The sequence below is a fragment of the Pogona vitticeps genome, chromosome 3 (genome assembly GCF_051106095.1).
Source record: "Pogona vitticeps strain Pit_001003342236 chromosome 3, PviZW2.1, whole genome shotgun sequence".
Taxonomy (NCBI): Eukaryota; Metazoa; Chordata; class Lepidosauria; order Squamata; family Agamidae; genus Pogona; species Pogona vitticeps.
The window spans coordinates 38,837,747-38,853,284 of record NC_135785.1 but is presented as its reverse complement, the minus strand read 5'-3'; the positions used below and the strand labels follow the sequence as shown (position 1 = coordinate 38,853,284).

The 15,538-nt window shown below is 39.7% G+C and overlaps 1 protein-coding gene across 6 annotated transcripts in view; it reads left to right on the top strand.

Moving 5' to 3' along the window:
* Window positions 1-15,538, top strand: part of PXYLP1 (2-phosphoxylose phosphatase 1) — a 106,601-nt gene that overhangs the window by 74,922 nt on the left and 16,141 nt on the right. For all 6 annotated transcript variants that reach the window (XM_078389217.1, XM_072995964.2, XM_020793163.3 and 3 more), the window contains one exon: window positions 4,324-4,450. In XM_078389217.1, the coding sequence (XP_078245343.1) occupies window positions 4,324-4,450 (127 nt within the window). The remainder of the gene's footprint in view (window positions 1-4,323; window positions 4,451-15,538) is intronic.

Below are 15,538 nucleotides of genomic sequence, written 5' to 3'. Positions count from 1 at the left end.
GCAGTACTGCAGTTTAACCACTGCGCCACAAGGCTCTTCCTGTTAATTAATTAGAAACTGCTTTATCGTGTGGCTGTGAATGCAATAGATAGTTTTGTGAAGCCCTTTGCATTTGTTTTGCTTGAATCAAATTTCTATATATTTCATGGGTGATTCTGAATTTTCCTTTAACAAAAACAAAACAAAAATGGAAGTATTTTGCCACATTAAAGACTGACACATTTATTTCAGTATGAGCTGAGTTTTAACGTTCCATGTGGTTGAGGTGTCATCATGGAAACTTGTTTTGCTCCTCAAAACAAATATAATATACTGAAATTAAGAAATCTGCACAGTATTTCAAATTCAGCTGCACCACTTTTATCTTAATTATGGTAAGACTTTTTTGCTATTGAGTAGCCTTGACAATCAATTTGTCAAGAGTATTCTGGAGTTCTTGTCAGCTTAATTTTCCTGTCCTGAATACTTTGGTGTTGCCTGCATACCTGGGAATACCATTCCTGAATTTTCAAACTCTTGATTTCATGATAGCATAAATTACTACCTTTGAACAGTTATCCAACAAACCAGTCAGAGAAGCATTTCATCCGACATGATAAGTGTAAGTGTTGTCAATTTGACACAAGTTTTTTGGCAAATTCAATATTTTCTTAAAAGTATGAAGCTATCAGGAAAGTCCAGCATAGAAAGAGTTTATTGCAGAAGAAGGAACCACAAAAATAAGGGAATTTGTCAAAATAATGTTGAAAGAGGATTCAAGAGGCTATTCAAAACTACAAAAATAGAAAAGTACATCTTATATTCCACTTTAATGAAGATACAAGTAAGACTTAAACTCCCAGCACAATTAAGCTAAAAGAAAGAAGAAGACTGTCTGCAAAGCAAAAGCCTTACCCAAATAGAAAAAAATAAGGAGCATAAACTCTGCCAAACCAGTTATCAGAAAAACAAAAACTAAATAAACACATCAGACAGTTATTTAAATATGCCAGAAGCAGAAGACTATCCAGAGTAATGGTCATACTTTCATACATGAAGGAACAGCTAAGGTATATAGGGAGCCAGAGAGAACACTAAAGAATTTCAGAAGATCAGTCTATGTTTTATAGACTACAGCAAAGCCTTCTGCTATGTAGATCATGAGAAATTACGAGTTGCTCTGAAAGAAATGTGTATGCCTCAGCACTTGATTGTTCTGATGCATGACTTGGAAGCTGCTGTTAGATTAGAATAGGGAAAGAAAAGTGTTTCCTTTGGGCGAAGGTGTCAGACAAGGGTGCATTTTTATCCCCTTACCTGTTCTGTTTATGCAGAACATATATGGAAAGCCAGACTAGATTCAGATGAAAGTGGTGTGAAAAATTGGAAGAAGCATCAATAATGTTTAAAATATGCAGATTATACCCTTTTACTAGCAGAAAGCAGCAATGGCTTGAAACAACTTTTAACAAAGTGAAAGAAGAAAGTGCCAAAGCAGGATTGCAGATGAATATTAAGAAGAAAAATACCATGACTACAGAAGAACTAAGCTTTATTGCTTATTTTATTTATTTATTTATTTATTTGATTTATACCCCGCCCATCTGGTCTAAAAGACCACTCTAGGCGGCTTTCAATATAGTAAAAACAGTGAAATAATATAAAAAACCCCACACAATTACATAAATCATATTGTAATAAACAGAATACAACAACAGAATAGAAAATACATAAGGAGAGAATAAAGAAGTCAGATATTAACTGGAGGGAAGGCCTGAGTGTATAGCCATGTTTTTAATTGACTTTTAAAAGTGTCCAAAGTGGGGGCCACGCGGATCTCAGGAGGGAGATTGTTCCAGAGGCGAGGAGGCACCGCCGAGAAGGCCTGGTTTTGTGTCCTTTCTTTCCGGGCCTCCCTCGTCGTTAGGCTCCTCAGCCTCACCTCCTGGCTCATGCGGGTGATCCGAGTAGATCTAGGTGGAAGCAGGCGTTCCATCAAGTATCAAGGTCCTAAACCATTTAGGGCCTTATATGTAAGCATTAACACTTTGAAGTCAATGCGGAAACGGATGGGCAGCCAATGCAGCATGGCCAGAGTAGGAGAGATATGTTGGCATTTTCTCACTCCAGTGAGGAGTCTGGCCGCTGCATTCTGCACCACCTGAAGTTTCCGCATCAGCTTCAAAGGGAGTCCCACGTAGAGCGTGTTACAGTAGTCTAATCTAGAGATTACGAGCGCATGTACTAAGATAGTGAGCGCCCCATGTCTAGGTAAGGTCGCAGCCGGGCAATCCGCCAAAGGTGGAAAAAGGCGGAGCGGACTACCGACGCCACGTGCGTTTCCATGGTGAGCGTCGGGTCCAGGTGTACTCCCAGGCTGCAGAGCCAACTCTTTGCGGCCAGGGCCACCCCCACAAACATGAGGGAGTTTCCCAAGCCACCATACACAGGGCCACCCACCCTCAGAACTTCCGTCTTGTCCGGGTTCAGCCTTAGCCCGTTCTCCTGCATCCAGTGCAGTACAGCCCCCAGGCAGTGCTGGAGGGACAGGACGGCATCACTTGCAGTTGGTGAAAAGGAGATGTAGAGCTGGGTGTCATCAGCATATTGATGACACGATGCTCCACACCCCCTGATGACCCCACCCAGCTGCCTCATATAGATGTTAAACAGCATTGGGGAGATGATCGACCCCTGTGGAACCCCACATTTGAGACTCCACGGAGCCGAAATACTCTCCCCAAGCTGCACTCTCTGGGGGCAGTCCTCCAAGAAGGAACGGAACCAGGCCAGAGCCAAGCCACCGATACCCAACTCAGAGAGCCTCACCAGGAGGATACCGTGGTCAACGGTATTGAAGGCTGCCGAGATGTCGAGGAGGACCAACAAAGATATTTTACTCCTGTCGGCCTCCCTCAACAAGTCATCGTACAGGGCGACCAATGCCGTCTCTGTACCGTGGCACGGCCTGAAGCCCGACTGAAATGGATCCATGGCATCTGTTTCATCCAGATGTGCCTGAAGCTGGTCAGCCACCACCCTCTCAACCACTTTGCTCATGAAAGAAACATTGGCGACGGGCCTATAATTGCCAATTTCATCCGCTGCCAAATTAGGTTTTGTTTCTTATGGGCCTAATGAGTGTCTCCTTGAGGGCAGAGGGAAACCTGCCCTCAAGGAAAGACCTATTTATTATTGCAGTGGCCCATTCTGTTGTTATCGGCCTGGCTGCTTTGATTAGCCAGGCCGGGCAAGGGTCCAAGGAGGAGGTGGTGGCTCAACAGCGGTCAAGCACTCTGGCCACAGAATCAGGCGTGACAGGCTGATAAGAGTCAAGGGTTACCGGGCAAAACAGAGCGCTGGACATCTCTGCTCGACTCACTGTGTTCAAAAAAGGAGAGAGATCCCGGCGGATGGCCTCCACTTTAGATTTAAAAAAGGCTGCAAACTGGTCAGGTGAAAACCTAGGGGGAGGCCTATCATCCAGACCAATTCCGGATAGGTCGCGCACTATATGGAATAACTCCGCCTGCTGGTTGGACGCTTCGCTTAGCCGCTTATCATTATTGCTGATAATGAAGAAATTGAAATAGTGAAATATTTTGTTCAATCCTCAATCCAAAGGGAGTCTGCAGCCAAGAAATCAGAAGACTGAGATTAGGAAGGGCAACAATGAAGGAATTAGAAAAGATAATCAAATGTAAGGACGTGTCATTGGATACCAAGCACAAGATCATCCACACTCACGTATTTCTGATCACTGACTGGTGAAAAAAAAAAACCTTTAAAAATGTGGTGCTGGATGAGAGCTTTACCAATACCCTTGACTGTCAGAAAGTCAGACAAGTGGGTCCTAAATCAAATTAAGACTGAACTATCTCTGGAGGCAAAAATATTGAAACTGAGGCTGTCTCACTTGGGTACCTAGTGAGAAGGCAGGATTCTCTTAAAAACAACAGCACAAGAATGCTGGAAAAGATGGAAGGCCAAATATGAGATGAATTGACTCACTAAAGGAACCACAGGCTTGAGTTTACAAGAACTGAGCAGGGCCGTTAAGGACAGAACATTTTAGAGATCAATCATTTATAGAGTTGCCTAAGTTGGAGGCAACTTGAAGGCACATGACGACAACAACATAAGGAGACTCATTCGCCCAAAGGAAACACTTTTCTTTGTCACATCTCTTCTGCTGAAATACTGATGATCAGATACTCACATTAGGCTTAGTGTTTTCACAGGGAGGTTGTCTGAAGAACGATATTAAACAGAGGTTGAAAGAGATGTGTTTTTTGAGATGAATGACAAATTTCTGAATCTGTTTTGTTTGTTTTTCTTTTACAGGTCATGCACCTCATTATTTTAAACTGATTTCTGTTCACGTGCTGATTCGTCATGGGGACCGATACCCTCTTTATGCCATTCCCAAAACAAAAAGGCCAGACATTGACTGTACATTAGTGCCTAACAGGTATATTTTCTTCATTTTTAACCTTTTCTAAGAATATTTTGTGTACTAACAGTGTCAAGGTTGAGTGGAATGTAGTGCCCAGTTAAAGTCAACAAGCTTTTTGTGTTGATTTTTCATGTCAAAGTATACTATATTTTTCTGTTTACAACACACACACACACACACACATATGTTTATAAGACACCCCCACTTCTAACCCAAAATCAAGAAATCTCAACTTAGCTTTGAGTATTCAGCCTCTGAGCTCAGAAAGTCATGCATTAGGAGTCCTTGTTGAATCTGAGCCTATAGGTTCCACTGCCAATGAGGTGTGTTCCAATTGGTTTGTACAGCATCAGCTGATGTCAGTTCTATGAGGCTCGTGATTGGTGGAAGCTAAGTCTCCTGACTGAAGGAAGCCTGTTTATAGAGGCAAGGTATGTGCCATTTTTTTCTCTCCACAGCTATCTCAGCTTACTTTCGTGTAAAAGACGCCACTCAATTTTTAGTGTATTGATTTTAGGAAAAAGTAGTGTCTTATACATGGAAAAATACAGTGCTTTTTTTCCCTAAAAGAATTATTTTTATCTTCACAAATTTGTTCGGTGTTGTAATAATTGCAGACAACATCAGTTTGTCTAATTTTACAAGGTTTATTCATCTGCATTTCTTCTATTTTCCATATACATAAAATAAAATCCAAAAGCAACTATCCAAAATGTATTGGAAACATTTTTAGAGCAGTGAGGAAAAATATAGGCACAAAAGTTTAAACAGAAGTCCATTCTTCCAGGTTGTAAAAAGCTGCAAGTGCAATTGCTACCCAGAATTCTTAAAACCATGGGACATTCCAAACAAAAGTACACTCAGAAGCAAAATTTAAGTTGTAGACAAATACTTAAGTCAAAAAACATATTTCTATCTAAAATACAAGAGTATAAAAGGTATAATAAAAATACAAAAACGTGTTTTAATTACATTCTGACAATACAAGTGCTTATATAGCTCAAAAAAGCACAATTAAAAAGAAAAAAAAACCTCTCTTATATCAGAGTTCTTAAAAGTAAGAATATATGAAAAATACATTTTTTAGCCTTTAAGCATGTTATTGGACACAAATAAAAATATATTCTAAGTGCTCACCCAGCAGTACCAGTTTAATTCCATCTGTTCTGAGATGATGATGTGAGCTCTGCTGCCCCATGTTACTTCTGATTGATGTCTGGTGCCCAATATCAGTATAGTTAGCATCTGTTGTGTGTGGCATAGGGCATGTATGTGTGTCTTGCCTCCTTATATTTATATTTCTCTCAGTTGTTTATATTTCCCTTCAATTGTAAACAAATGGATTTTGCTAATATAGTAAGATACTGATCTCTATGAACAGTCAGATTTTTTTAAGTGGAAATCTCTATTACCTTTACTGGGGTAGAAAAAATATGACTTGTAACTTACAAGGCTGACAAGTTGCCTCTATATTAGATAACAGCTATGATTTTGATCAAATGGGTCCCTGCACCTGTGGGAATAGAAAGTTACGTGGCTACCATTTTACTGACATGGGTGTAAAGTGCTCATGGAGTAAATTGGTCAGGTACCAATTTGCTCTATCCACATTTTAGGACTCTAGGAGGGTTTGCTTTCCTCTCCTTTGTTTTTGCTTTCTTATCAGTTTACCACCACATTGGACTGTTAGGCTACTATGAAAGACATTCTTCAGGGACAATGTTATTTTACATTGACCTTGTTACTTTTAGTAAACTGCTGTCCAAACCTCATTTTAAAACTAAATGTACACTTTCAGGATTTATTTATTTAAAATATTTTTATCCTGTCTTTCTCGTTAAAAAGGATTGCATTTTTACTACACTCCTTTAATATTTTAGCACATTGTACAAAGAAAAATTAACATCTTGACAAATCTGTGTTTTTTGCTTGTTAGTATTGCAGATACTAACTAGTAGTGGAATCTCTTTTTGGAGAAAACATGAGGAAGAGGAGATATGTTACCCTGTGGTATGTTTATTTTCATGAACAAAATACTACTACACATTTCTAGATTGCACCTATGAAGCACAACCAAATTGCATTGGCTGCAGTACGCAGTTAAGTTCTATAATAAGATAAGCAATGAGTAATTTGCTAATTGCAATGATAGGATTTTTAATGAACTTACTCTAGGGAATGAAATATTAATTGAGGAGAGATAATTTCAAAGCCATTTGAAAGTCCTACAGGGTTTGACATTCTATGTTCTGAAAATGTCTGGAGTATAGTGTGAAATAAAACATTTTACAAAGTGGGCAAGTGCATGCTGTGTTGGTAATAATTAAATAACAGATTTTCATCTTTAACAAATCGGAAGAAAACAATAAATGACACTATAGAGAGTCCTACCATAGATTGTACTTGGCAAAAGCCTAGCTTCTCGATATGTCTCTTGGAAATTCCTAGTGAACGTTTGTTCCAGCTCTCTTTATTAGCTGAACACCCCCCCACACACACACACACACATTTGGGATCCATCCATGGCATTTTCTAAAGTGATAAGGGAGCTATTCACATAGCTTTCAGTATGAGGCTTCCATCTGTTATCTATGAAACTCTTCCAACTGCAGAGACATTCAGTGTAGGTGACTTTTCAGTGAATTAAGGAGACTTGGTAGGATTTTGTATACTTGTCTGAGTATTTGGAGAGTGCATGACATACATAGTGGACCAAAGATATGACCCTTGTTTAAAATATTTTATGTTGCTTTTGAAGTGATCTTAGACAGAATAGCTTCATAAGCCTTTCTACACGGCCCCACCTTCTGAAGCAAGGTGAGAGGTAGACAGAGACAATCTGTTGTTTGAATTGCCTTCAGAGAGATGCTTACCTGACACAGTCTCTTATGAGGAGGGGTCATATGAAAACCATATTATTTGTTCAGATGTTTTGTTTTCTTGCTGTGCTGCAGTTTTTAATAAGCTTGAAATTATATGTTTGGTGGAGGAGAAGGGGATGACCGAGGACGAGATGGTTGGACAGTGTCACCGGAGCTACCAACATGAATTTGACCCAACTCCAGGAGGCAGTGGAAGACAGGAGGGCCTGGCGTGCTCTGGTCCATGGGGTCACGAAGAGTCGGACATGACTAAGCGATTAAACAACAACAAAATGAATTTCTGGTTTTATTTTGTGATCTGCCTTGTGAGCTAGTTGAAAAAAATTATTAACTAATAATTTTAGAAACAAAAACATTATCCAGCATACCTATTTGTTTTCTGTCATGTGTGAAAAGAGCTTCCAAGGGTTTTAAGGAGGTGGTTGGCATTCCGAAGATAAAAGGTTGATCCTTCAGTTCAGTAGAGCAAATCATATACGTAGGTCTTTGTAGGCCAAAATGAAAATTCTTAGAAAATAATGCAAGCTTCATTAGGTTAATTTTCAGTAAGTTATTCTCAGTGCTGTATCTGATGGATAGAAGGCAACCTTTTCTACATAGGAGCAATGGAAGCTGCAAATTACATGGAACTCCTCTTGCTATTGTTGAGAGATCAATAGGAGAACATACACTTGGGTAGAAAAATCATTCACAGTTAATTGTTGTGCTCTGTTGCAGGTCCTTATCATAGATGAAGAGGGTGTGTATTGATAGGAATATATTGAAAAGGGGAAAGTGCATGAGAAATGTGCATGAGAAATGTGTATCTGTCTATAGGAGGTACTGTAATAGCCGAGAGCATAATTTTTTCCTTCTGTTGTTAAAGAGCTGTTGTAAAGCTAGGAAGGGACGCAAGCTGTACATGTGGCATTGTGGAAGGTAGAAGAGGAAATTATTAGCTGTACTGGCAGATAGGTATATGGCCCCAAATAATTGCAAGACTGTTTCAGAAACTCTTTTTAATTGCTGTATGCCCCTAAATAATAACAGGATTATTTTAGGAACTCTTTTCTTGCAGTGCAACAAAGTTAATTGGCAGTAACAATGTAGCAGTTGTTAGAGAAGTACAGTAGTTTGTAATGAGGATTAAAAAGTGGAGCTGGCATGCATTTTTAAAAATATAGACTGGCAGCTATTTAGACTAATTATTTTCTATTGAAATTCATATTTGTTCAAGCTGCTTGGATTTTGTTCTGTGATAAGTCTCTCATTTGTATTCATTCCCCTTCCCTGTGTTACTTAGTATTCTACAGACGTGGTTCATTAATTATGTAGATTATGCTATAGCCCTATGGACTTTGAACGGACAGTTGTGGTAGCTTAAGGGGTCCTTGCTTTGGGTTTGTACATTGTGGCATCTTAGTAGTGTAGAATGAAAGCTAGGAAATAAACCAAATCCTTAGTGGTGTCTCCTGTCAAAATTCAATTAACATTTTCAAACCAAAATAGATTCCCATGGGGAAAAACGTTTCTCTAATTGTACTCCAACATAGTTTACTCTCTATTGCAGCGTTTGATTTGTTTTTTGTGAGGAGGTGGATGAATGGGATTAAAATATACGATACTTCAGCTTTCTATTACTTTTGAATTCCGAAATAAACTACATCATTACAATCTGTTCAGAATGCTGTAAGTATTTTTGTAAAAGATAGTATCATAGTGTGTAAAAAGAAAAGGGGGAAAGTATCTATGCAATTATAAGAATTACGTTCAAACCCAGTCATGTGTCAATATTATTATTTTCAAATCTGAGCAGCTATGACAATTATTACCAGTAAGTTTAGCTTTAAATTGTTCAGAGTTGTGTTCCTGAAGAGCATGAATATAATATATTGTTTGAAAGTTTTTTTTTATTGTGAGGCATACTTCTCCCCATCAGCAAACTCTGAAGAGCAGTTTCATGAGAATTGTTTTGCTGAAACTACTCAATATACACGTATATATTTCCATCCCTGTGTTCCACTGTGAAACCATTAATTCCTTGATCAGCTGTTGTTGCAGGAAAGAAGTTTGGAATGGGAGGTTTTTCATACAGCGCTCATATTGGTAGAAACCCTTAAACTGAATTTTGAATGGCATTTTGGGATAACATTCTGCATTCTTCAAATATTGTGATTTCTAAAGGAACTAAAAATCAAAGGAACTTCTTGGTATTTAAGCATTTAACTGTTGCTTTCACAGCCTATTTTACAAATAACTTGGGGGGGCAGTATCATTTATCTTTGCTACCTTCCATTTTCTGTGCCAGACTCAAAGAATATAACAGTATGAAGATAACATCTGATGGAGGAAATAATTCTTCCCCTGTTCTAGTCATTTTCTTTGGGGGCAGGAGGAGATTTGATTGTATTGTTTGCTCCTATTTGCTTGCTTGCTTGTTTTGATTTTTGAGAGACAGAGCTGTATGTGTGTGCTTTATTTTTTCTATCCCCCCCCCTATGTGTGTGAGGGAGACTGTAGCATTCACCCTTATTATGTTAAGTAGTCATGCATATTCATGTTGCAGGCTAATGTTGCTGAGAGGTGGAGCTGAGAGATATGTAAAAGAGGCGGAATGAGAGAAAGAAGAGAAAGTCAGAGTGGAGAGGGAGATATATGGTATTTGGGAGATCTGAGGTGTGTTTAGAGTGAAGAGTGAATAAGAACTGTGATAACCAATAGAAGGTTGAGATTGATGATAAATAAACCTGTAGAAGTTACCTGTGATTAATAATCAAACTTCCGTAATCAATAAACAAGTTTTATTTTAAAAGACAGTGAAGTTTGGACCTGCATCTTCATCCTTCCATAAGTAATGTTGATTTAGTGATCAACTGGTGGCAGCGGGTGAAAAGGAGTAGTAGTTTGCCTTCGTGTGCTCTGTGTTTGGAGAATCAGACAGGGGCCACGAGGGGTGAATATCACAGAGACTTTCCTTGATTGATTGATTTTTAAATTGTTATTTACCAAAAAATGGTAAACAGAAGGACTGCTGTAAAAAAAAAACAATGAAAATGATAGAGGAACACACACATGTGCAAAAGAAAACGAAATAAAGCTTTGCCAGGTGCATACTTATATCCTGGACTACAAGAGAAGAACATATAGCTGCATAAGTATCAGATTTGAATGTGAGGTTTTGTTTCATTGGGAGGCTCCCAGTGGGCTTTCTGAAGCTTTTCTCTTTTTCAGACAAAAAGAGAAAAAGGGCCATGTAATACATGAGTTGAAAAAAATATTCTGCCAAACAATAATTGTTTGCTGCCAAGTCTATTCTGACTAGGTAGAGAATAATCAGAAATTATTTACCATTCCTTTCTTCTGAGGGCATCCTGGGATTGTGAATCTTGCCCAAGGCTACTAAAGCTGGCTCTTTTGGGAGGCACAGCCGGGAATTGAACTCGCAGCCTCTGGTTCTGCTGCCAGATACTTAACTCAGTGAGCTAAGATATAAAATTTTGAGGTAGAGGAAAGACAACATATAGAGTTACAGAGTTCCAACCAAGGCTTTTTCTACATAAAGACAGCACAAATTGATTATGATGTTATGTGCCACCAGATTATATCTAATGTGTGGTTGACTCTATGAATTAGTGACCTCAAAAAGGTTCTATCTTTAACTGCTCTTCTCTCAGGTCTTGCAAACGAAAGGCTGTGGCTTCCTTTATTGAGTTGGTCCACATCACACTTGATCCTAACCTTTTCTATTGGCATCATATTTCCTTACACACTGTTGTCTTTTCCATTGAGTCTTTTTTTTCACATGATACACCCAAAGTACGATAGCTCCAGTTTAAACATTTGTGCTTCTAGAAGGGTGTGATGTTTTCCTGCCCTCGATACCTCCTGGCCCCCATTATTTGTCACAGAAGTATCAATCAGACCAAAGTCCTCAAATAAAACATGTTTATTTTCTAACAAGTTAACTGTCTCAGTCTTGTTAATCTCTTCTGTTTCATGTAGTAGTAACAAATCATAAGTCTTAACAGTTTTATAACAAGAAACGTCCCCATTGAACGAGAGGAGTGACGAACCCATAACTTCTTGTTCCCATTTAAGATCATATCCCGGTACATCAGGCACGTTACTCAGAAATGTCATGGTTGCAGGTGGTAAACCCATCCCACCTGTGGAAAATCTAACAATTTCAATTTATTCATTATCAGTATTAAACTTGTGTAGTTATTCTGTTGTCATGATTCCCCCCCCCCAATATTCAGCTGCAGTTCTCACTTTGCACTTTTCTTTTACCTTCAGCTGGAGTCATTTCAAGTCATTGCTACTCAATGGAGATAGAAAAACGATAACTGATAGCAGAAAAGGCAGAAATGTTCAATTTCTATTTTAGCTGTTTTCCCAAAGGACAGACTATGACCCTCCAGACAAATGTGAAGTATAAGTGGAGATGACAGGATTGCAACTGGAGATTGATAAACAAATAACCAATGAATATCTTATTACCTTGAATGAGTTCAGGTATCCAAGGCTGGATGAATTGCATTGAAGGAACTGGCTGAAGAACTCAGAACCACTTTCCATTGTTTTCTTGTAATCATGGGAAATGGGTGCAGTGCCAGATGACTGGAGGAGAGTTAATGTTGTCCTTATCTTCAAAAAGGGCAGAAATGAGGAACTTGGGAACTGATATCGATCCCAGGGAAAATTCTGGAACAGATTACAAAGTGGTCACTATATAGTCATCTAGAAAACAATGCAGTAATAACTAGAAGCCAATATGGCTTGGGATGCAGGGAATGCTAATCAAATTTGATGACACAAAAGTTGGTGGAATAGCTACTGTTTTGGAAGATCGAAATAAAATTCAAAACAAACTGGATAGCTTGAGCACTGGGCTGGAAACAATAGAATGAAATTCAACAGAGATAAGTACAAAGCACTGCACCTGGGAAAAAGAAACCAAACACATAGTTACAAGATGGGAGATACCTGGCTTAGCAGTAGTATGAATGAGAAGAATCTTGAAATTGTCATAGATCACATGCTGAATATGATCCAGCAATGTGATGTGACTACAAAAAGCCAACTGTTATTTTGGACTGCATTAACAGAAGTGTAGTCTCAAAATCCCATGAAGTGCTATTTTCCCTATATCCAGCACTGGTTAGGCCTCATCTTGAGTACAGTACAGTATCCAGTTCTGGACACCACACTTCAAGAAGGATGTTGATTAATTGGAACAAGTTCAGAGGAGGACAACAAGGATGATTAGGTGGCTGGAAACCAAGACTGAAAGAACTGGGCATGTTTAGCCTTGAGAAAAGAAAACTGAAGCATGATATGATAGCACTATTCAAATACAGTGGTGCCTCGCTTAGCGATCGCTCCGTTGAGCGATGAAATCGCTTTGCGATGGACTTTTGGCCATCGCTGGAGCAATCGCTTAGCGATGTCCTCTATGGCTAAAATTCACTTTGTGATGATCACGTGGGAGCGATCATGGCAAAGCGAACTTTTTTAAACAGCTGATTGGCAGTTCCAAAATGGCCGCCGAAAAAACAAAATGGCCGTCGCTGTTTTGCCTCGCTGTAGAGGCAGCCAAAATGGCCACCGCTATGGAGGAATTTCACTTTAAGGTAAGTTTTTAGCCCATAGGAACATATTAAATGCTTTTTAATATGTTCCTATGGGCTTTTTAAAATCGTTTAGCGATTAAATCACTTAGCGATGTTTTTTCCTGCACGGATTAACATCGCTAAGTGAGGCACCACTGTACTTGAAAGGCTGCCATGCAGAGGAGGGGCAGGATCTGTTCTTGATCATCCCAGAGTGCAAGACAAGCAATAATGGGCTCAAGTTACAGGAAGCCAGATTTTGGTTGAATATCAGGAAAAAAGTAATCTAACTATTAGAGCAGTATGACAATGGGACCCAGTACCTCAGGAGCTCATGAGTGCTCCAATACTGGAGGCATTCAAGAAGAATTTAGACAACCACCTGGCAGATATCCTTTGATTTGCATTAAGCAGGGGTTTGGACTCAGTGGTCTTGTAGCCTCTTCCAAGTTCATTATTCTTTGATTCTGTTAATAATACAGTATCATCATCATCATCATCATCATCATCATCATCATACAGTGGTGCCTCACACAACGATGTTAATTGGTTCCAAAAAAGTCAACGTTGTGTGAAACATCGTTCTGTGAAACACCATTTCTCATAGGAATGCATTGAAAACCGGTTAATCCATTCCAATTGGAACGGATTGCCATCACTGAGTGAAAATCCCCATAGGAAACATCGCTGTGTGAAACAATGTTTCCTTATTTGGAATGTATTGAAGCCGACTCAATACATTCCAATGGCTTTGCGAAGTCCTTTTTCGCTCCTGTAAAAGTGTCTTACAATGTTTGGAAGCTGTTTTAAATGGTTGCAATGGTTAGTCCACCTCCTGAAACCTATGCAAACTGATTTTGGTGTTGTTCTGACACTTCGTTAATTTATGATGATTTTTTGTTTTTTCCATTGGAAACCATTAGGGAGACCATCCAATGGTTTCCAATGGAGAAAATTCAAAAAATCATCATAAATTAACGAAGTGTCAGAACAACACCAAAATCAGTTTGTGTAGGTTTCAGGAGGTGGACTAACCATTGCAACCATTTAAAACAGCTTCCAAACATTGTAAGACACTTTTACAGGAGCAAAAAGGGAGATCGTTGTGTGAAAATCCCCCATAGGAAACATCGCTGTGTGAGGCAGCAAATTTGACAGAAAAAGGCATCGTTGTGTGAATTCATCGTTGTGTGAGGCACTCGTTGTGCGAGGCACCATTGTATTTTAGATTACTCTGTTTTCACCACTAATTTTCCCTCTTTCTTTGTTTGAATCTAAACCAGCTTTTCATGTGATATGGTTTGCATGAAAATTGAATAAATATGGAGATAAAATACATCCGCCTCTGTCAATTGGAAATCATTCTGTTTCTTCATATTCTGTCCTGTCAGTAGTATCTTGTGCAGAGTGTAGAGTAAGCTTTACAGCAATGAAACATTGTGGTCTACCCATGTTTTTTGTTTATTGATTCATAGTTTTTCATGATTATCTGCTGTTACTTTTATTTTACGTTGAGCCTGTGGCTTCTTTATGGCCTTGCTAGCCATCTGTCTCCAATAATATTGGGCTTTTTATCTGTTCTGACTTCAGGGGCAGGATAGAAGGCTTTCAATGTATTTAAATTAAAATTAAATAAATAAATTAAATATTTCTGGCTCCAGATCCCGTTTACACTGGTGTAAGGTCTTTTTGTTTGTTTGTTTGTTTGTTTGTTTGTCTGTTTTTTGGGGCTACAGAGAAAGCTAGCATCTTTTTGTAATATTGAACCTGCAACTTCTGTCTTACCTTGTAGGCAGTCTGCCTTCAGGAGCAATTGCCATTCTACCTGTCTTGGCGGGTGGGGGTGGACTTGTTTTGGGTTTTCCCCCCTCTTCTACTCCTTCCCTGTTTGTACCATCTGTCCCAAATAAGAGCTCTGGGTACTTGAAAGTTCACCTTGTGTTTAACCTTTTAGAGATCCAGTAAAGGTGTCACTCACTCCAAAATTTCCTTTTTAAGAGAGGAATCTTTAGTTGTGAAAAAAGAAACACATCAACCCTGGTTGACATACAGAAGTGTGGACTTTTTACTTTAGTGTGTTGATAGTAGAGTGGTCCAGTGGGCCAGATAGGTGGGGTATAAATTAAATAAATAATAATAATAATAGTAGGGGTCCATAGCAGAAGACTGCTGGAAGTTGATACCGTATTTGCTGGTGTACAAGATGACTTTTTGGGCCCAAAAAACATGCCTCCAAGTGGGGGGGGGGTTCGTCTTGTACACCAGGTGCACTGAATGACGCGGGGCTGCGCTGGCCGGGGAGGAAGGCAGGCGGGCAGGCAGGCAGTTGGTCTGGATGGAGGGAGGGAAGCACAGCCTACCATGCCTGAGCGGCCAGAGCCCGCCACCCCACGCTGCTGAGCCGGCTGCGTGCTCACTCGCCCGCCTCCTGCCCATTTCCCTTTCCCCCTCCTCCTCCTCCTCAGCCTCTTGCCTTCCTCTCCCTCTCGCTGCTGAGCCAGCACGCTTGCTCACCTGCCACCCACCCGCTTCCCTTTTCCTCCTCCTCCTCCTCAGCCTCTTGCCTTCTTCCTCTCCCTCTTGCTGCTGAGCCAGCGCACTCGCTCGCCTGCCACCCGCCCCTTTCCCTT